The sequence below is a fragment of the Podarcis bocagei genome (assembly GCF_964188305.1).
Source record: "Podarcis bocagei genome assembly, chromosome: 2".
Classification (NCBI taxonomy): Eukaryota; Metazoa; Chordata; class Lepidosauria; order Squamata; family Lacertidae; genus Podarcis; species Podarcis bocagei.
In genome coordinates, this window is record NC_138126.1 from 63,037,444 (window position 1) to 63,058,072 (window position 20,629).

Below are 20,629 nucleotides of genomic sequence, written 5' to 3' on the forward strand. Positions count from 1 at the left end.
TGCAGAGGAAATCTGAAAAGGAAGGACCAGCAGTGCACTCTTAAATGTGCTCCCAAATCCTCCTTTCCAGCTGCTGTTACAATTGCAGAGAAAGAGAAATGTGCCAAATTACTGCACACTTCCTATTCTTCTTTCACAGGTGTGGTTTGTTCAAAGGAAGATTCTGCTTTTGCAGTCAAACTTGAATTCAAACTGGGCTGGCTAGGAAGGATCGGGAGCATGCTTCAGAATGTGCTCCCATTCTTCCTTTGAAACCACATTGCCTGTTTTAAATTGAGACAGGATTTTGATAACTGACACCTGAGATTAAGGGGTGGGGCAAGTCAACCCAGGCTTCTCTCACGTTTCAGTGGTGTTCAAAGTTGATCAATTAACCGCATTCCTTAAAAGAATAGCTGCAGCCCAATGGAATGATGTGCACTGATAGAACATAATGGGACTTAAAAGCCGTTGGAGGGTAGGATTAGTAGAGAAAAGATACTTCCAAGATCCTATCAGGAAGCTGAAACCAGCTACTAGAGAACTAATTCCTGCTTCCCTGCACAGCTGTTGAGTTGTATTTCTGGACAAGTACAAGTACCTGTGTCACCATTTCCCATAAACCACGCTGACTTCCTGTCAAGCACACCCTCAGGATATGAGAAGCAGAGACAAATATTGCTTTCCTTGGGATTCAGCTTCTAGTCAAAAGAGCCACACACGTCCACAGTGTGCTGGACACGTGCTGGTATTTTATTGTTATTTATATCCCACTCCCCCCCCCAGGAAAAACGCAGCGATGTTGGGGGTGGGGGTTACTGTAGCTCTGCCCCACCACCGGCTTTTCCTGCAGGAATCTAAATGAGCATGAACTGAAACTAGTTTCGGTAGACTTCTCATTTTCACAGCAGAGATGATACCCAATATTTTAATTTTCTCCATTTTAAACCCACTCCCCCTTGATGTGCCCAATAGAGGGGACAAACAATGTTTATGGCCAGCTTTTACCTCACAGGCCTTTTCCTCCAGCTGGAGCTCAGTGACCTGGGGTTTTTGCTTATAGCACCTTACCATCTTAGATACCATGGCAAGCAAGCAGGATCATCTTAATACCAAACTACTCCAGATATACTTAATGGAATTGTGGTATTCAAATATCTTACATAAAAATATCAAGTGACATCTTCAGTAACATTCATACTTGCGCTGTGCCATCAATGCATTGTAGATCCAGCCTCTGGTCATGGAGGGCAGGAACCCCCCAAGAGCAGCTGTCTGGCAATTTAGATAGGAAGTGAAAGTGGTGAGGTTTATAACACCACACAGTAGTGGCAGCAGCTCTTCCTTCCACCTGTCTTATCTGCAAAACATCCAATTGGTCAATAAACTCCCATTGCCAGCAAAGCCCCCAGAGCAGAACTTGCGTAACTACTTCAGGAAATGCTACATAATTACCTATGGGACAGTGAATACAGGTACAGTAAAGAGAAAAATCCGTTTTAGTGTTTAATAGCAGCAGATAGTTTGAAACCACATAACCCTAACTGGCATTGTTCAAATACGTATTTTATAGCTGCTTACCTCACCAAAAGCCATAATTCCATTTACAATTTTTTCTCTCTCTCTGTATATGTGTATATCTTCCTATACAGTTGTACCTCAGGTTAAGTACTTAATTCGTTCCAGAGGTCCGTTCTTAACCTGAAACTGTTCTTAACCTGAAGCACCACTTTAGCTAATGCCGCCGGAGCGCAATTTCTGTTCTCATCCTGAAGCAAAGTTCTTAACCCGAGGTACTATTTCTGGATTAGCAGAGTCTGTAAATTGAAGCGTTTGTAACCCTAGGTACCACTGTATACATAAAAATGTAATGCTGTCATCACTATCAGCCCTCTTTGGAAGATTTGTTGTGCCACATTGCAATCCTGGAATTGCATGAAGTCAGGGGAGGGGAGGGAGAAAAGAGAAGACAGGTTTAAAAACAGGTTTTAAACATCAACAGAAGCTTGAATAAAGGAAACAGAGATAAAATGTGATAATAAACAATGGCTAAGGCATCAGGAGAGTATATTCATCTTAAAGATACAGTAACGACTCACTGAATGGGGTGGGGAATCTTCTGCAATGTGTGTTTGTTAAACAAGGTCTCTAGAGTCTGTTTTAAAGGCCAAGGCACAGCATGTGGATTAATAATACAGTGTTTTAGAAGATGCCCCCCCAGCACCCACCTGAATATCCACAGCTTGTCCCCATAGAGCTAGCATTAGGAGGCAAGCATTTCCAGGGAAACATAAGCCCTGGCAAACCTGTAGGCTCTCCCTCCCGCCTGCGTATCTTCCTCTGATGCTGGTTTAGGGAGCCAACAAGGCATCAGATATCTAACCTCATCTGTTCCTGCCTTTTCACTGGCAGTACTCTGTAAGAGAAGCTGAAATCCAACTGGGGCAGCTTTTCCATTTGCTGCATCTCCAGTTAAGAAAGAAGGTAATTGGGGGTACGGTTCTTATATCCGGTTCCTATACAGTGGTACCTCAGGTTACATACGCTTCAGGTTACAGACTCCGCTAACACAGAAATAGTACCTCGGGTTAAGAACTTTGCTTCAGGATGAGAACAGAAATTGTGCTCCGCCGGCGGCGCGGCGACAGTGGGAGGCCCCATTAGCTAAAGTGGTGTCTCATGTTAAGAACAGTTTCATATTAAGAACAGACCTCCAGAACGAATTAAGTTCTTAACCCGAGGTACCACTGTACAGTATTAAGAAACACACTTGTTTCTGGCTGCTTCCCTCTAATTTATATGGCAAATATTGGCAAAATGATGTGAAATGAAATGGTGACTGTGTGTGTGCTCACATTCTCTGTGTATGTATGCCTGGTTGTTTATTCTGTGTTGATAAGGTTGTTGTAGCCATCATAAAGGGCAATAAAGAAAGAACAAAGGATCAGAAAGCTAGGAAATAACAAATCCTGTTTTTAAAACATACAACTTAAGTTTGAAGCTGGAATCAGACCTCAGGGCATGTTCTGAAGGGACAAGATGCAGTAAAGTGAAAACTCGGCAGGTCTAGACTGAGTCTGTCGGTGCCTGGATGGGAGCCCGCTTGGGAAAGCCCTCTGGAGTGGAGGAAAAAGCAGGACACAGAAAGGTAGCAAACGAAATAATATATCGTGCCCCCCTTCCGAAATGGCGCCCCTAAGCCGGGCACATCGGCGCGTCCTTTCGTATCTACCTACCACAGGTGCCCGGCACCCAGCTGGGATACCAGCCCCGCCAAACACCCCTGAAAAGGCAGCCCCGCGAGGGCGGACAGACAGAAAGGACTTGGGAGCTCGAGCATCATCGCAATAAGATCTCTTTTTCCAAACTCTGAGGGCCCTCTCCAGGGATGCCAACTTGAATAAAATAGAGGGGGGCAGGTAAGCCCCGCCCCGCATAATCGATCACATGATGAGGTGCAAGCACACTATTTGAATGACAATGCCCATAAACTTGGGGTGGTCCGGCCCCCTCAAATATTTTAGGGGGGGTTTGGCTCCTATGGCCCTCTCGGAAGGCGGAAAGTTATTCCCGACCCCCTCCCCGCTCGCTCGCCCCCCCCTCTCGGAGACTAGTGTTGTTCCGCACGTTTCGCAGGGAGCCGCTGGTGTCCTCCTGCTCTGCGAGGTGGGCGGAGACCCCACGCCGCCCCTTCGAGGCCGCCAAGTCGCGCGCGCGCACTAGGGGGCGTCGGCCTCGTCCGCCAAGCGAGCGCCGGAGCAGGGCGGGGATAAAGGCGTGCGGGTGCTCCCATGTCCCGCTCCTGGAGCCCGAAGCCCCGCCTCGACCCGCCCCGGGGAGGCGCCAAAGGGCAGCCCCAGGCGGAGGCGGCGGAGCGCAGACGGCTCAGGTGTGTCTGCCGGAGCCAGAGCGCTTTCTCCCACCGACGCCGCCGACCGAGCTCGAGCCATGCTGCCCGCCGCCGTCCGCAGATGGCTGCATAGACCCAAGGTGAGGAGGGGGGCTCCGAGAAGGGGCTCTTCCCAGCCCGGGACGGTCTCCCCGACGGGCTCGCGCTCGGTTTCTTTCTCGCTGTCTCTGGGCTAGGCCCGGTGAGGGCTCCTTTTTCTCTTCTCGGCATGTTTCGGGGGGGGGGGGGGGGGCTTCTCGCGCCTCGGTCTTCGCTCCCCGCGTCCCGTCCGCGACCCACCTCGCTTTTCGCTCTAAGGCTCTGAAGGGAATCCGGACTTGAATTCGGACTTCTCGGGAGTTGCTTCTCTTTCGCGGCAGCGATCCTGATCACGCGGAGGCTGCCAAATCAGGGTCGAGGATTACAGCTGAGTTAGCCTCCAACTTCTTAAAACGCCCCTCTCCCAGCTGCCTTCACAATCCGGGTGGTAAAATGGTGTCAAGAATGAGCTCCCCCCTTCCAATGCCCGCTTGGGGGTGAAATGAGAGTTTCAATGCGTGGTAGTGATTTGCCGAGTACATTTGATGTTGTAGCTCTTCGGGAATGACATAAGTGTACACAGGTGTGTCTTTGTGTAAGCTTTTGTATTTGTTTCTTCATTCGTCTACCGCCACTTTGTCCTCTCGCCTGCTGGTAAACCTGGAGCCTTAAGACCTTAGAGGTGTGGAGACCTTGCTCCCTTCAGTGGCTTCAAGAGCTCTGTGGTGCAGGGTGGCTTCTTTCTCAACTTTCCTAGAATCCCAGTCTTGCAAGAGGGGATCTCTGATATCTAGTCCAACCCCTTCCCAAGCAGGAAATCCAGTTCAATAGCACCCTTCATTCATCCTCTGCTTAAACACCTCATTAGGAAAGCCCACCACCTTTTAAAGCAGCCTGTTCTGCTAGAGTACTGCTCATACCATCAAGCACTTCTTCCTAATGTTTAGTTGAGAAATCCCCTTCCTTGTAACTTGAACCCATTGCTTTGGGTCCTCCCCGAACCAAGCAACAAATCAAATTTGCTCCACCTGTGTGTCAGCTCTTCAAATAATTCACCTCCTTCTGTACCGTAGATGGCATGCTGTTTCTAAGCTCCAGGGTAAGCATGTGGGTTTGTGATGTTCTACTTTTTTCCTGTCTGTCACCTTCTGCCAGTAGTGGCACTAGAAGATCCCCCACAGCAAAAAGCATCTCTGTACTGCTTAGGTTTGCTCTAAGGATTTCTTCTAGAGTTTTCACCCAGGTCCGTGACTACCATAATGGAGCTATACATTTCATATGGGTAAAGGAAAGGGTGTATGTGACAGATCAAGGTATGTATTGTTGAAAACACTCATCTCCTGCCTTTCTAACACATTAAAAAGCTGCTCAAAACAGCCAGCAACAGGAGAGATTAAAGCCAAAACAGACCAATAAGTGCAGTGAAAAACCAGCTGTGTGGTAACTGATAGCAGGTTTTAGGAGTCAGCCAAACCCTATGCTAAAATGAAAGTATTTTAGTCTCACTTTATTTTAGTCCATGGGGGAGGGGGCTTTTAGGCCAGACCTTGTGGCCAAAAACAGCTGCCCCATACCACTTGTTTAGGAGAGGGAGATCTGGGCCAGTTGTGGATGGAACTGAAAGCCTGAAGTTTGTGTGTAAATAGGTGTTGTGCCATCACTTCTTTGCAAGGGTGAAACTGAAGTTTGTGGGTGGATGCAACTGGCTCTACAGGGATCGGTGTCATCTATTGGCTGGCAGGGGGTTGACTTCCTGCTGACTTGTTTATGACTCATATTTCACTCAGCCAAGCATATACCAAGGTGTAATTAGTAAACAGAACCGGGGTTGCTAGCTCTACTCTAGCGAATAAACCTAGGTTTATGTTGTGTGCTAGATAGCTCAGCTGAAATTGCTGGTTGACACTAAACTTACTGTTCTGGATGAGCTTTAATTTTCTAAACCACCTTGTATTCTAGGAAGGAAAAAGTCACTGTTTCTCCATCAAGGTTTTAGGGGCAGAGCTAAAAAACCCACTTTATGATTGAGAGAGTTATTATTTTAAATAAGCAAAACAATAATTGGCAATAGGAGCAAAGGGGTACGGATTACAACCTACAATTTGCTGATAAAAGTAAAAATGTGTTGTGGAATTCTCTGCCTCAGAACTTGTTTGAGGCCTAAAGCAGAGCAGCATTCAAATGGATTTTGACAGTTACGTGTGAGACTAGATTACTTGGACCTGGAAGAATAAAATGCTAGCAGATTTGGGGAATAGGTGTGAAGGCTACTTTGGGAATTAATCCACCCTCTAATGTGGGGGTCAAGTGACTGGCATGTTTCAGGGAGAAAGGAAGAGACTATTTTATATACTTCATGGGTTTATTTTTTTAATTTTTTGACACTTAAAGTCAGAGATTGCATACTAAACTAGGTAGGTGAAAGGACTATCTGATTCATTCGTCATACTCTATGAACAGTACAGTGTGTTGTAAATTGCTTTGAGGTTTTATTACAGTCAAGTGGGATATAAATATTGTGAAATAAACAAATGTTGCAACAATGGTGACGTACAAAAAATATAGTGCATATGGGTTCAAATCTAAGCATTGAGAAGAGAAAACCTGTAGGTCTTGCTTTTAGTAGAAGGTGCTTAGTTTCCTCTTATGCTACTACAGTGGTACCTCGGGTTACATACGCTTCAGGTTACAGACTCCGCTAACCCAGAAATATTACCTCGGGCTAATAACTTTGCTTCAGGATGAGAACAGAAATCGTGCTCCAGCGGCATGGCAGCAGCAGGAGGCCCCATTAGCTAAAGTGGTGCTTCAGGTTAAGAACAGTTTCAGGTTAAGAATGGACCTCCAGAACGAATTAAGTTCTTAACCCGAGATACCATTGTAATATGAAGCTGATTTTAAGGCCATGCTGTTCAATTGCTAGGGCTGAGATTGAAGTACATATTTATTTTTAAAAAGCCATTTTGCCCTTACTATATTCCTGTGTACACCCTTACCTGGGAGTAAGTCCCATTGAATTCAGTGAGACTTACACCTGAGTAGATATGCATAGAATTATGCTGTGAATGTTCCTCAACTTGGGGAAAAAACCACACACATTTCACATAGAAAACTAGCCATCACACTGAATTCTTAGTTTTCTATATGCAGGGATTTTTATTTTTGGTGAGGAACATTCAGTCATGATGTGTTCCAGTCCAGATGCATGTTAACACATTGGTAAGAACTAAGCCATAGTTAAAACAAACAAACAAACAAACAAACATTTTTGTGATCCAAATGCTCATGTATGAAAAAACTGATTGTTTGGGAATTTTTTTTGAAAGAGAACATTCCTGTGGCTGGCAAGACTCATACATCCAGTAGCTATGAACTCTTGAAAATCCAGTTCTTGTTTTTTTTATTGTTCGTTGTTTATCCAGAAGGAACCAAAAATAGCAGTTAGCTGCTTACCAGTGACAATAGTTGCTCATGAATCCTATTATTGCTTTTCTGTTCCTTTTCAGATATTTCATAATCACATTAGGTAACTTTTTATTATTGGCCAACTTTTTTTCCTAAACAGCAATGAATCACCCCCTCTTGCTTGCCCTTATCCACATTCTCAAGAGTGAATGAAAAATGTATCATAAAGAATTGATGAAAAGGCAAATCGGTATAAAGACTTTGTGTGTGTGGTCATTTGTTGACTTCATTGTAGCATTACAGAGAAGCTTCAGTTCACCTGCTTGTCAGCTGTGGGAGAGCCAAGAGAACTCTGAGTCTCTCGTGGTGGGGTCATATTTATTTGTTCAACTCTGCGGACAGTGAATGTGAAGGCCACAGGCCAGTTTATTCAACATCTGTTACGTACGTCTATCCTTGACCAATCTGTCTTAATAGAATTTAGGGAATAGCGTATTGCTGGCATTTTGAAAAGGAGCGTGTTTTCTTGCATTAATTTGTCACATTACAAAACGGGGTGTGTGAGGGGGAATAAAAAGTGGGGCATAATTGTCACTTGTGAGTGACAGTTGAACTCCCCTGGTTCGAAAGATAAAGCTTGCATCTTGTTGATCCTTGCGCAGCTCTGTAGTTCAGGGATAGGCAACATTTTTTGTCCTGAACAGCCACATAGAGTTGCTGGGGGACGGGAGCTATGGGCTACCTACCTGTGCTTTAAGAGAGCAGTTCTAATAGCCTACCTGGATATGCCATGATAGCTAGCCAAGTACACAACTGCAGAACTGTTGTTGAAAACTAACTCTGTGTTTAAGCATCCCTGGAGAGAGAGCCCAGGTGGCTCACCATGGCCCATTGCATGCTAATGCAAAATGTACTTTTAGTATAGGAGCCCCAGAAGGAGCAGATGACTCAAACATGCTATCAACAATGTAAATAAATATCACAGCTTTATTTTAGGGTGGCCTAAAAAGCAGCGTCTCCTTTTGTAGCCACTTGGATTTGGTTGTTGATAGCAGATAGCTCAGTCCATAGAACACGAAATTCTTAATCTTAGGGTCCCTTCCAACTCTACAATTCTATGTGTTGGATTTCTTGCCCTTATATTGTAGAAGAAGCCCAGTCAGTTCCATACGCAGAATATTCATTATTTGCTAAGGTTTCCTTGCATTAACTGGCCACATTGCTGCAAATCTGTAACGCTATACTCACTCACGTGGGAGCAAGTCCTGTTGAACATAATGAGACTTCTGAATCTGCATACAATCAGTCTGTAATTACTGTATTTTTTGCTCCATAACACGCACCTGACCATAACACACACGTAGTTTTTAGAGGAGGAAAACAAGAAAAAAATTATTCTAAACGAAACAGTGGATGTATGATTTTTGTGGTTCATGCTGTGGCCACAGACATGTGATCTGACGGTGAGTTTGGAGTAGCCCAATGCAAAAATCCTGAGGATCCATGTGGATCCGTGCTTTGTATTTTATTTTTTTAAAATATTTATTAGAGTTTCCAATTTTTTACAAAAAAAGAAAAAAGCAAACATAAAAACAAAAACACATAAATTTCACAACTTATTTTCTAGTAACATATTTCCCCGACCTCCTCATACCTCCCCTTCTTGTATACCCAGTTCATTTTATTTATACAGCAAATCCTTATCTCAAAGCATTACAGCTTGAAAAAAGAAAGAAAAGAAAATACCTTATTTTTCCTCCAACATCTTAAGTTATTATATCTTTAAATAAAAGAAAACCATTTTATCAAATTCCTTTAACCATTACAGCTAGAAACCGCTTAATTTCAATCCAACATCATTCAACATTCCTTAATTTTACAATATTTTTGTAGATAGTCCTTAATTTTTTTCCAATCTTCTTCTGCCGACTCTTCTCCCTGGTCACGGATTCTGCCAGTCATTTCTGCCAATCCCATGCAGTCCATCACCTTCATCTGCCATTCTTCCAAAGTGGGCAAATCTTGCATCTTCCAATACTTTGCAATCAGTATTCTTGCTGCTGTCGTTGCATACAAAAAAAAAGTTCTATCCTTCTTTGACACCGATTGGCCGACAATGCCCAAGAGAAAGGCCTCTGGTTTTTTCAAGAAGGTATATTTAAATACCTTTTTCAGTTCATTATATATCATTTCCCAGAAAGCCTTAATCTTTGGGCACGTCCAACAAAGGTGAAAGAATGTACCTTCAGTTTCTTTACATTTCCAACATTTATTATCGGGCAAATGATAGATTTTTGCAAGCTTGACTGGGGTCATGTACCACCTATATATCATTTTCATAATATTTTCTCTTAAGGCATTACATGCCGTAAATTTCATCCCGGTGGTCCACAACTGTTCCCAGTCCGCAAACATAATATTATGTCCAACATCTTGTGCCCATTTAATCATGACAGATTTAACCGTTTCATCCTGAGTGTTCCATTTCAACAGCAAGTTATACATTTTTGATCCGTGCTTTGTAACCAAGTTTTTGCGGCATTGCGGCCCCATGAAACAGTGTGTGTGGGGGTTTTTTTGGTGCAGGCGTAGCCATGGACATGCTATGTGACTGATGGTAAATTTGGGGTGACCCAGTACAAGAATCCTGAGGATCCATGTGGTTCCGTGCTTTGTAACCACATTTTAAGTGGGGAGGGAAGGAAAAGCACTCGAGGGACAAGGAGCACGTGTGGGGTGTGTGGAGAAGGATGCTGCTAATAATACAGAAGAGGGGTATAAGGGAAGAAGGCTCCTCTCCCACTTTGCTCCTTTAAAACAAGCAGGCTCTTTAAAACAAGCAGGCTCTGGTTAGCCACAAATTCTTTCTTGCCCCACATAACTCTTTGCTTCTCCTCGATTTGCACACAGAAGGTCCCAGGTTCAATCCCTGGTGTTTCCATGTTGGGCTGGAAATGCCTCCCGCCTGAAACCTTGGAGAACCACTGCCAATCAGTGTAGACAACATGGACAGATGGTCTAGCTTAATACAAGGCAACTTCCTATGTACTTTTAAGTCAAATGTCTTAAGCATACATCTTTCTCTCTCTTTTAATAGTGGATCAACACCACTTTCTACTATCCTGACTGCATACTCTGTGGGTTGCACAGATCTTGTGGAGCCGATTGCCTGTCTGTTACTAGTCAGTATGACGGTGCATCACAATGTCCTGTTTACAGGGTCCCACAAGCATTTGCTTTGCTCATTAGCCAGACGTTACTTGTGGTCACCGCAAGGCCTTCTCTAAATCTTGTGCTCATACAAAACACTTTAAGGAGAGGTATAAGGGGGTGTTGTCTCATAGCAAGTTGGTTTCCGGAACAGGTTGAAGTAGTGTTAAACGATTTGTGTGGCTTCTGCCTACTCCAAAGCTGAACATGAAACAAGAGAACCACCTCCAGCCCTCTCAAGTTTTCTGCCCATACCAGAGGACTTGAGGGCGGAGAGTAGAGAAAGGTTTTGTGTTGAAACCACCGACGAGTGTGTTGATCTTGTGATTGTGATGAGCTGCAGCTAGACAGATCAGTGGTCAGAGAAGGTTCTCTGTTCCAAAGCTCAGTGCAACATAAGAGGTGGCGTCAGAGTCCAATGCTATTTACAGAGAACTTGGGGGAGGGAGTTTGGGTGTTGCGGAGCATCATTACCCAGAAGCTCGCAGCTTCACTTCTAGGTTGGAACTATAAGCCCATTCCAAAGAGACAGCATTTCATTAGCTTGGGCTTCAGTAAAAACCTCGGGAGCCAATATCTTCCAGATGTTCTAGCAAGGCCATTTAACTTGGTATCATTTTACAATTAAACCTGTAATATCAGTAAAAGGTTAAAATAGGGTTTGTTTAACAAGAACCCTTTCCCTGCAAAACATTGATCTGATCTTTTTGCTCTTTGAAATCATTTTGCTCCCTTGATTGCTTTTTCATTGGATTGGCACTGGGCTAAATAATTACGTTATAGTAATCCTTGCCCTTTCTCTTGTCCTCTTCAAACATTGGCACGAGTGTCTCTTGGCTTTTCTCCAGTATTTCAAGATTTGGTAATAATTATCTGTAGGTGTTGTCCGAACAGACTACTTGGATACAACTTATTTTGAATAAAACAAGCCTGTATATTTATGTCTAGTATAAATCTATCAGGAAGAGAAAACAGGTTGTCATTGTGATGTTTGCATGGAAGAAAGATTACTCACATATTGCTAAGCACGTCTGCCTTCACACTGGTTTTTAAGTCTTCCGCCATGTCTTCCAGTAATGTGCTTGGTGTTTGCAAACACAATATGGTCCAGTTGCTACTGTGGAATAAACATGTAATTTATAATGCAATCCTAACCAAGTCTATTTAGAAGTGAGTCCTATTGAATTTGGGGTGTGTGTTGGATTTTCACCCTAATTACTCTGGTAATGAATTGCCCATGGTACTGCTGTTATCCATATGAGTCTTGCTGATCTATAGGTATGTAGGAACTGCTTTACGCTGTGACTCAGACCATTGGTTCTCTATTCAGCCCTGGTGTAGACAATCCTGGGCCAAACTGTGGCCCTCCAGATGTTGTTGGATCTACTTGCCATCAGCTCCAGCCAGCATGACCAATGGTTAGGGGTAATTGGGAGGGCCATAGGATTAGCCCCACCCTGCACATGGCCTACGTACTGACTTCCCAAGGTTTTAAGCACAGGTCTTTCTCAACCCTGACTGGAGATGCCAGAGATTGGAATCTGGGACTTTTTGTATGCAGAGTATGTGCTATACCATTGAGCCATGTTGGCACATAATACAATTTTCAGCATTTTGCATATTACATAAGGTTTGATTCATTATCTCCTTCCCATAGTTTTCCTTTGTTGTTGAACTCAAGTAATTCTTGTTACTCAGAACCTGCTGATCACGCATTTGAATTCTGTCTCTTGGTGGTTCAGTATTGGAGGTGGCGAGAGAAAGAGATGATTAATGCTGCTGGGTTTTCTCCAAGCTTTCATAGCCAGGACAACCAACTTTCCTTGTGTCATGCCCTCACCCATTTCTGTGACTGGCACAGGAAGTAGGACGATGTATGAAGAAGAAGAGATTCTGTGGGTGACTGGGAAGAGACTGTGTTGGCTAAAATTGATGGTCTGGTTGTACAGGTCACTGCATGTCCAGTGCTTGGCGAAACAGACTATGGGTGTGTCTGTCCTGCGGTTGAGATGAGCTCCAACTAGAGGGATTGGTGGTCAAAGAGAAGCAGAGCTGACCACCAGACAGTAGTAATCTCTGGAGAAGTCCTAAACTGCTGCATTATTCTGTGACTTACATTTTGATGGTAAAAAGGCAGTGGATTTGGAGTAAGTGTTGGCCAAGAGAGATCCAGAAAGATCAGGGGAGGGGAAGAAATCCTCTTTATTTGCCTTATTTATTTATTTATTTATTTATTTATTTATTTATTTATTCATACACTTTAAATATACTCTCCAACCTCCCACAGTTTCATGGAGGAACTCACAGTAAAAGTAATAGTTTTAACATATTATGTTTAAAATGAGCAAACAACAAATAGTTATTAAATCAAGATACATCCATAACTGAGCTGGGAAGAAACAGGCTATTAATACAAGGTCATCTCTGCATGCATGCATGCATGCATGCATATTCATGTGGGAGCAAGCAGTCCTTGAAGAACACTGCTGTATAGCAGGGGTGAGGATTTGCTTTCAGCCTAGGGGCCACTTTACCTCCGGGGTGACTTCTGGCTGCAGTGAATTAGGCCAAACCTGCATGACATTCCCCATTCACATGCACAAGGGCTCACCTCTTTCAGTATGAAAACCCAGCAAGCTGTCAGCAGTAGGATCCTGCAGCCATGCCTCCTCTTCTCTGCTCCTCAGCTGTTTTCCACAGACCAGATCAGCAGCTGGGGAGAGAGTTCACAAGGAGCAGAGGTTGAAACCTAGCACACGCATCGCCCTCAGTCCCCCCTGTGCTGCTCATCCATGCAGTCAGAAGCAGCGGAGGCAGTGGGGAAAAGAGGCCTATAGGGAGCAAGGTCCTCCTGGTATAGGTCACCCATCAGGGTCACCAAAGCACTTTCCTTTCCAAAACCAGACTGGAAACCAAACAGTAATTAAACTGGAAAACTGAGGTCATCCGAGAGTGTTTGGGGTTGCATAACAACCACCTACTCGTGTGTATGTGACCAGCTTAATCGTCAAGAGTTCAGAGAGACCTTTTCAGAAGCAACCGCCACCTCTCACAAAGAGGCACTTCCCCTGAACCCAGTCAGTCAGCCCACTCCTGCCTGATCTAATGAGGTAGAGGAGGGGCAAGAATTGAACAAACGACAGGTAGAGCAAGTCCTGCCAAGCACCTGAATTGACAGTGCTCTGAACATAGTCATGGGCCCTGTGGTCAACGCAGCATCTAAGTTGATGCCGATCAGAGGTATTTTAATAATGCTTTGCAAACACGTTTTTGCAGGCCTCCAAAGGTTTTCAACGTATGCATTGCTGGCCTGGCTGGATGCCACACACCACTCAGAGAAGCTCTGCTGGGCAGTATTGTGAAGGTGTCATTCCTCTTGGGGCATGGCAGCTGCTTCTGCCTTCCGTTGTTCCTCAACTGGAGGATTTGGCCCAGAAAATTATTCCTTCCAATGACAGAAACAGTGGTTTTTGGAGCTCAGTTTCTGATCACCAAAACCTTGCAGCTTTTGAGGAACTGAGGCACCAAGTGGCAGGCCTAGCTAGGGTCTCAGGAAGAAAAATCTGTGTAAGATTCCTAATGGGAGCCCAGTCAGGGCTGGCTCATGTCTCCCCCACCCGCTTCAGAACGTGCTGTTTTTTTTGGTTCTTGGTGCAAACTGCTATGCCTTAGCTGCTTCACCAGCAAATTATGGCTTGACTTGGGTGGAGGCAGCTGATGGTGTGATTGGTGGAGGTGCAGCATAGCGATGTTTGTGCTCCTGAGATTAACGTCTTCTTTGTGAGAGCTTCCTGCCCTCCCAGCATACCTGAGAGAGGTGTGTGTATATGACTTCATGCCGCAAGGCTGTGCACATCCTGAGATGGCTGCATGATTTCATCTTGTGTTAACTCTGCACAAAAGCCACTGCACAGAGTCAGCTGTTTGGGAGCGTTTCCACGTCACACCTGTTTATGAGAATCTCTGACCCAGCTTGAAATTGGTTTCTTATGGCCTTTCCCATCTGGCCGTGCAGTATTTGTTTGTGTCAAATGCCAACCACCACAACAACAACAGATTGGAGACACAAAAGGAGATTTGTGGTGAACAAGTTTGCTAATATACCTGCATGGCAACCTCTGAAGACCTTTCCAGAGAAAAAAGAACTTTTAAAAAATCCAGTGGTTTTAATGTTATCTCTAGAACAGCCTTTCCCAGCTAGAGTCCCTCCAAGATGTTTGGGACGACAACTCCAATTAGCCCTAGCTGGCATGGTGAATGGTAAGGAATGGTGGCCATTCTGAAGGATACCATAATGAGGAATGCCTTCATCCTTTGTCAGTTGTACAGCATTGCACTGTGGGGCAGAAGATAGCCTTTCTGTGGTGGGTGTGCAACAGCTAATGTTTCACTATTGGTTTTGCACAGGAGGGTGGGGCTGGAGGAAAGTGGCATACAACTTGCAAGAAAGTGTAATTAAAACAAAAAAAAAATTCAGCAGGTGTGGGGAACCTATCACCCTCCAGCTGTTGCTGAACTGCAACTCCCATCATCCCTGGCTATCAAGCATACTTGACAAGGCTGATGGGAGCAACTTCTGGAGGTCCAAAGGTCTTCCCCACCCCCTGATTGGCAGGGTTTTTATACCACCCATCAACACAAAGTTCTCTTTGTGGTTTACAATATTCCAAACCCATAAAATATAACAATGTAATATGAACATAAAATCAGAAATAGCATCCAAATAAAACCAGCAACAAGGTCTAGAAAGTGCTCAACCATGTTTTAAAAACTGAAAAGCCAGGGTGGGGGGAGAAGGTCCTTACTTGGTGTTTAAAAGACCACATGTTAGGCACCAGGCAAAATTCTCTAGCCGAGGAGTTACTGCAGAAAAGGTTCTGTTGTTAAATGCCACTGAACTGGCTTGTTGTACTCTGAGGATGTGAGCTATATTCTTTTAACTGTTGCTGGGTGAGACCCTCTCTCCAAGTGCCCACATAACTCTTTCATGAACAGAGGAGTTGGTTGGCTGGCCTGTTGGCTGTGATTGCCTGGTTCTGGTGATATGTTTGCACCAAGTGGGGAAAAAACAGCCTGTCCGCTAGAGATTCTGACAGATCATCTACTCCTACAGTCCTTTGGCCCCACCTATCCTAGCTTTTGTGTCCTGGCATGGCTTTTGTTTCCACTGGGGGTGAAGATCCTTACAGAGAACTCCATCACTTGGTAATCCGTGAGCCCAGCTCTGTATATGCATAGGTGTGTGCTGCCTCATTTACAGAGTGGAAAATCTAACCACAGCATCATGCCAGTTTCTGACTGTCAATAAATGGTCTGTCCTTGGCATTCTGTCTCCCCCTTGATCAGCCTGAAGGCCTGAGCTGGGTTCAGTTCATGAACTAGTTTCTGTACATGCTTAAAGGGTGGCAGTTCCAGAGTAGTTGGGTTAGTCAAAAGCAGCCAAGTGGCAGTGCCGTGATACTTCTCTAAATCAGTGGTTCCCAGTTGATAACCCGCAGATCCCAGGGGATCTGTGGCACCATTCACATAACAAAAACTACCATAGAGATATCAACATTTTCAAAAGTAGGGGGTTCACGGCTCGACTTTTGAAAAACAGGGGGTCTGCAATACTTAGGTAATTGGGAACCACTGCTCTAGATGACTTATCTATTTTTATTTATTTATGCATCATATTTATAGGCCTGAGGATCCCAAGACAGAAGTGCATAAACTGAAAGCCAACATTAGAAAATAATCTTAGAACAGGCCAATGTATTTTCTATAGGAATATAACAGCAGCAGCAATAAGCAATTGATCCACCATACCTCACCCTTCCCCGAAGGTTCATTTGTGACATGGACTTACTCAGGCACAAGCCTCTGTCATTATATGCCGGAAGTAGACAGAGAAAGATGCTTGCTCGTGACTTGAGGGGCTTTGGGAAACCTTTCCAAACTCTGCCATTATCCTGTTTGTCACAAAGGTGGAGATCATGAGCCTTTGAATGTGACCCGTTAGTAATCCTCCCACTCAGTGGAGCCAGGGGTGGACAGTTAGGACAGCCTGCACAGTGATTCAGTCATAGAAGGAGGATTTTTTATTTCAGAAAAGGGCAACCATAATGATCGGGGGGGGGGGTGTGTGGAGCAACTCCTTAAGAGGAAAGGTTGCTGCATTTGGGTTAGAGAAAAGGTGAGAGAGAGAGAGAGAACATAATAAAAGCTTATAAATTTGCACATGGGAATAGCAGAGAACCTGCACAAGCGATGCTGACACAAAGCCCCACATATATTAAGTAAAATAGAAACCTCGCCACCCAACCCCAACCCCACTCATCTCCCCCCCCCCCGCCACCTCTTTCCCCCTTTTCTTCCTAATGTCTCAGCAAATGAAACTGATCTGTAAAAAATGTTACTGGGGGGGAGAGAGAGAGAGAGAGAGAGAGAGACATTGCACATACTTTTGTAAACCAAGAAAATCTTTAATAAAAATGCATAAATAAATAATTTTGCACATGGCATGGAGCTAGACCAGCATAAAAGTACTTATACATACAATGACAATGCATAATTAAAAAAATGGCATTTACTCTGGCAGGAGGTGTTGATGGCCACCAACTTTGGATGGCTTTGAAGGAAGATTGGACAAATTCATGGAGGACAAGGCTGTCAAAGGCTACTAGCCATGATGGCTGTGCTCTGACTCCATGATCAGAAGGAGTAATGTTACCAGTTGCTGGTAACTACAGGGGGGAAGAGGGCTCTGGTACTTGGGTCCTGATTGCATCTTTCCCACAGACATCTCTCTGGCCAGTGTGGGAACAGGATGCTGGACTAGATGGGCCACTGGCTCACTGACTAGATGATCCAGCAGGCTCTTCTGATGTTCTTATGAGTTGAAAGGGAGCTTTGAAGTCAAGTAATCCATACCCCTGCTCAATGCCTCTGCTGAAAGGCCTTTAGCCAAAGTCTCCCTCTCCCTTTCTAAATTGTCAAAAAGGGGGAGGCAAATGCAGAGGCACTTCTGTTTAGCACAAGTTGCTTGTCTCTAGCAGCTTCAAAGCAATAGCTTGAGACTTCTGGCTTGGTCCCAAGGTTAATTTACTCAAATGTGCTGACTAGGCTGCATTTGAGTGGGGATAATCTTGGGCATGTTACTGTTGCCTTTGCCGGTTTCTGTTTGGCAGAGTATGCAATTGCATGGCATTGATCTGAAGGACAGTCCTGCAAATAAGTTTCCTGGACTTCAGTAATTAGCCTACACAGATTTCCACTCTGCCTAGCTTAGCCTTTCACATGCCGTCTGAAAGAACATAAGGGATTGAGAAGCTTCAGCACCCCCTTTAGAATCAGTTTCATCAGAAGCAGCCAAGATGGGTGATCCCATTTAAAATTGGTTTGGGTTTATAGTACAGTACAGACATCCCTTGTTTTTTCCAAGGTCATCTGGTGCTTTCTTCACACTGAAAGGGGCAGGTCTATGCCATGTTACTCTCAGAGTCCCAGGGCATGCTTGAGGGGTTAAAAACAGTTTGAGAGGAGGATACAGAGAGTCCCATTGCAGAGGACCTGTGGACCATGTTGTGGACTTAGGGCTCATCCACACTTACCGCATTTTCCCGTGTATAACTATTTTTTGGGACTCCAAATTAAGGAAATGGGGGGAGATTGCCCAGAGTTGTTAAGCTTTTTGGGGGGGGGATTGTCTACAGTTGTTGGGCTTTTTTGGGTGGGATTGCCGACAATCACTCACCCGACTGACCGCCGCTCACAATATCCTGCTTGTGGCTGCCACCAAATCGCTCGTCCCCCCTCTGCACTATCTGTGTATAGGACAACCCCCAATTTTTATCATTTTTTAATAAAAAAATTCTTATGCACGGAAAACTATAGTACCTTTTGCCCCGCTCTTTCCAGACACAGGTCCATGTCTGAGCGTGGTGGTGGTGATTGTTGCCCCATAGCTGTCCCCGCTCTTTAGTGCCCATTCAGAACTGTGGATTGCCATTTGCTCAAATATAGCTTTAAAGAGCAGGTTTCTGTAGATAAAGATCCAGAGGGGGTGGGGGGGAAAGGGTGCTCATACACAGAGTTTTAAAGCGTGGACCATGCCTGGAAAGAGCAGAGGAAAGTTTAGTGTGGATAAGTCCTAAGGCTGCAATCCTAATCTGGGAGTAAACCATATTGAATTCAGTAGAACTTACCTATGAATAGACAAAGTTACAATTGTGGGAACCCTGTGAACTCTCCTTGGTTTTTCTTGTCTTGCCCCCACCCTCCCATCTTTTAGATACCATTTTTCTCATTTGTTATTTGCCACAATTAGGCTTAGAATCCACCTGTCAGGAATTGGCATATTAAGCCTAGAGGGTCATTCCTCTTTCATAAGATTTATCATTGTTCCCAAAAACAAATAGCATAGAACAGGCCTGGGGTGTGTGCCTGAGCGCTTTGGTGAACTGGAAGGCCCTCTGTTTGTTTGTTTGTTTTATTCTTGACCTAAATCCTTGCAATCTGGCTGGATACAACAATTCAAGGGCTGCCTTTTGTGCCCAAACTCTGCAAAAGATGTTACTTAATGGCATATGGTTGTATGTATGTAGTGACTGGATGCAAAGTTGCTTCCCCCCAGGTGCCTGAAATGTGATTCTGGTGGTGTCTAGGAACTTGAAATAGATGGCTTCACGTAACACAACATATAATTAACTTATGGAACATGCTGCCACAAGGTGTGGTGATGGCTGCAGGCTTAGATGGCTTTAAAGCGGATTAGGTAAATGTGTGGAGGACGGGTTTGTAAATGGGTGTTAACTACGACTGGTAAGTTAAACCAGAGGCACTATGCCTGGGCTTCTCAGAAGCGTCGGTTGAAAACTGGCAGGCTACTGGGTGATGGGCCCTTGGTCTGATCTAGCATTGCTCTTTTAAGTTCAAATCTTTCCATCTAAATCTTGTAGAGAATAGGGACTTAATCCTTGCCATGTCTTCTGCCAATAGATACTCATCTTCAAAATCTCTATGTATTTATTTCCTTAGAGCTATTCAAAGCAGTTTCTGAAAGGGATCACAAGAAGTTGCATCAAAGCCAAGGCCTAATTTTCATACACAGAAGATGTAGTAGTAAACCTGTTTCTGGACTGTTCCATTTCGGAATGCAAGTAGCACCTCACATGACTGAACGTTCCTCCATTGCAAAAATAATCTTGCGTTTACTGTTTATTTAAAACATACATCAGGGAAAAAGCTAGACTAAACCCAGAGTGGTTGTAGCAACCCAGTCAGATGGTAGGGGTATCATCATCATCATCATCATCATCATCATCAACATCAACATCATCTAGTTTTCTGCACAGAGGGAACTCTCCCCCTCCCCTCGCAGTAAAGCACATTCAGTCATGTAATTTCCCCCACCTGCAGTCTGAAATGGTATCGTTCAGAAACCAGTTTACTACCACAACTTCTGTTCATGAGTACCAGCATTGCCTCATAGGGATGAGCTGTGAATAAACCATGCTTTCTTATCTCTATTCAGCGCTCCGATCCGAGATTACTGTCACAGTTTTTCTATGCTGATGAGCGAGTGACCCAAGTGGTGACAGAGATCAACTGTCTGGATGTAGAGACAGATCCTCAGCAATACCTGGTTCTATTAAATCAGCTGCACCTTAGTCAGGTAAGGCATTCTCTTTAAGGGCCAAACTAGACATGATGATCAGAAGGGGAGGGAGGGTGGCACTTCAAAGCACAGTATTGATAGGTGGCAGTAGCTGACACACACACAGACAGACACATTTCTAGCTGTTTGCTTGGGGAAACTCCATGACCAAAATCAACCTTGGCTGGGGGGAAAGCCAGCACACAACTCAAAATAAGAGATTTCCAATGGGGAAGTTCAGCGAGGGATTTGCTTCCCCTTCCTATTCATCTTCTCACTTTAAATGCAAATATACTTCAGTTAGGAGATGGCAAGACCCGCACTGATCTCATTGCACCCTCCTTTGGAGATTCTTTCCAAAGTACATGGTCTACAGTCCCTGGCTGCTTCAGTGGAGCAGTGCGAATGGCATGCCTCTGACTGGCAAGGATCAAGATGGAGATTATACACTGCAATCATCCTCAGTGCTT

General features: G+C 44.5%; 1 protein-coding gene and 1 long non-coding RNA gene across 2 annotated transcripts in view; one reads left to right on the forward strand and one right to left on the reverse strand.

Moving 5' to 3' along the window:
- Positions 1 to 1,472: 1,472 nt before the first annotated feature.
- Positions 1,473 to 3,566, reverse strand: LOC308582139. The gene is made up of 3 exons (XR_014005509.1): positions 2,993 to 3,566; positions 1,832 to 1,904; positions 1,473 to 1,619 (listed from the first exon to the last, which is right to left on the reverse strand). It is a non-coding gene; the product is annotated as an uncharacterized lncRNA (long non-coding RNA).
- A 191-nt stretch (positions 3,567 to 3,757) lies between these two features.
- ZFYVE28 (zinc finger FYVE-type containing 28) overlaps positions 3,758 to 20,629 on the forward strand; it is a 28,318-nt gene continuing 11,446 nt past the window's right edge. Inside the window, exons 1-2 of the mRNA XM_081184955.1 lie at positions 3,758 to 3,969; positions 20,037 to 20,177. Of these exons, the coding sequence (XP_081041081.1) occupies positions 3,928 to 3,969; positions 20,037 to 20,177 (183 nt within the window). The 5' untranslated portion in view covers positions 3,758 to 3,927. The remainder of the gene's footprint in view (positions 3,970 to 20,036; positions 20,178 to 20,629) is intronic.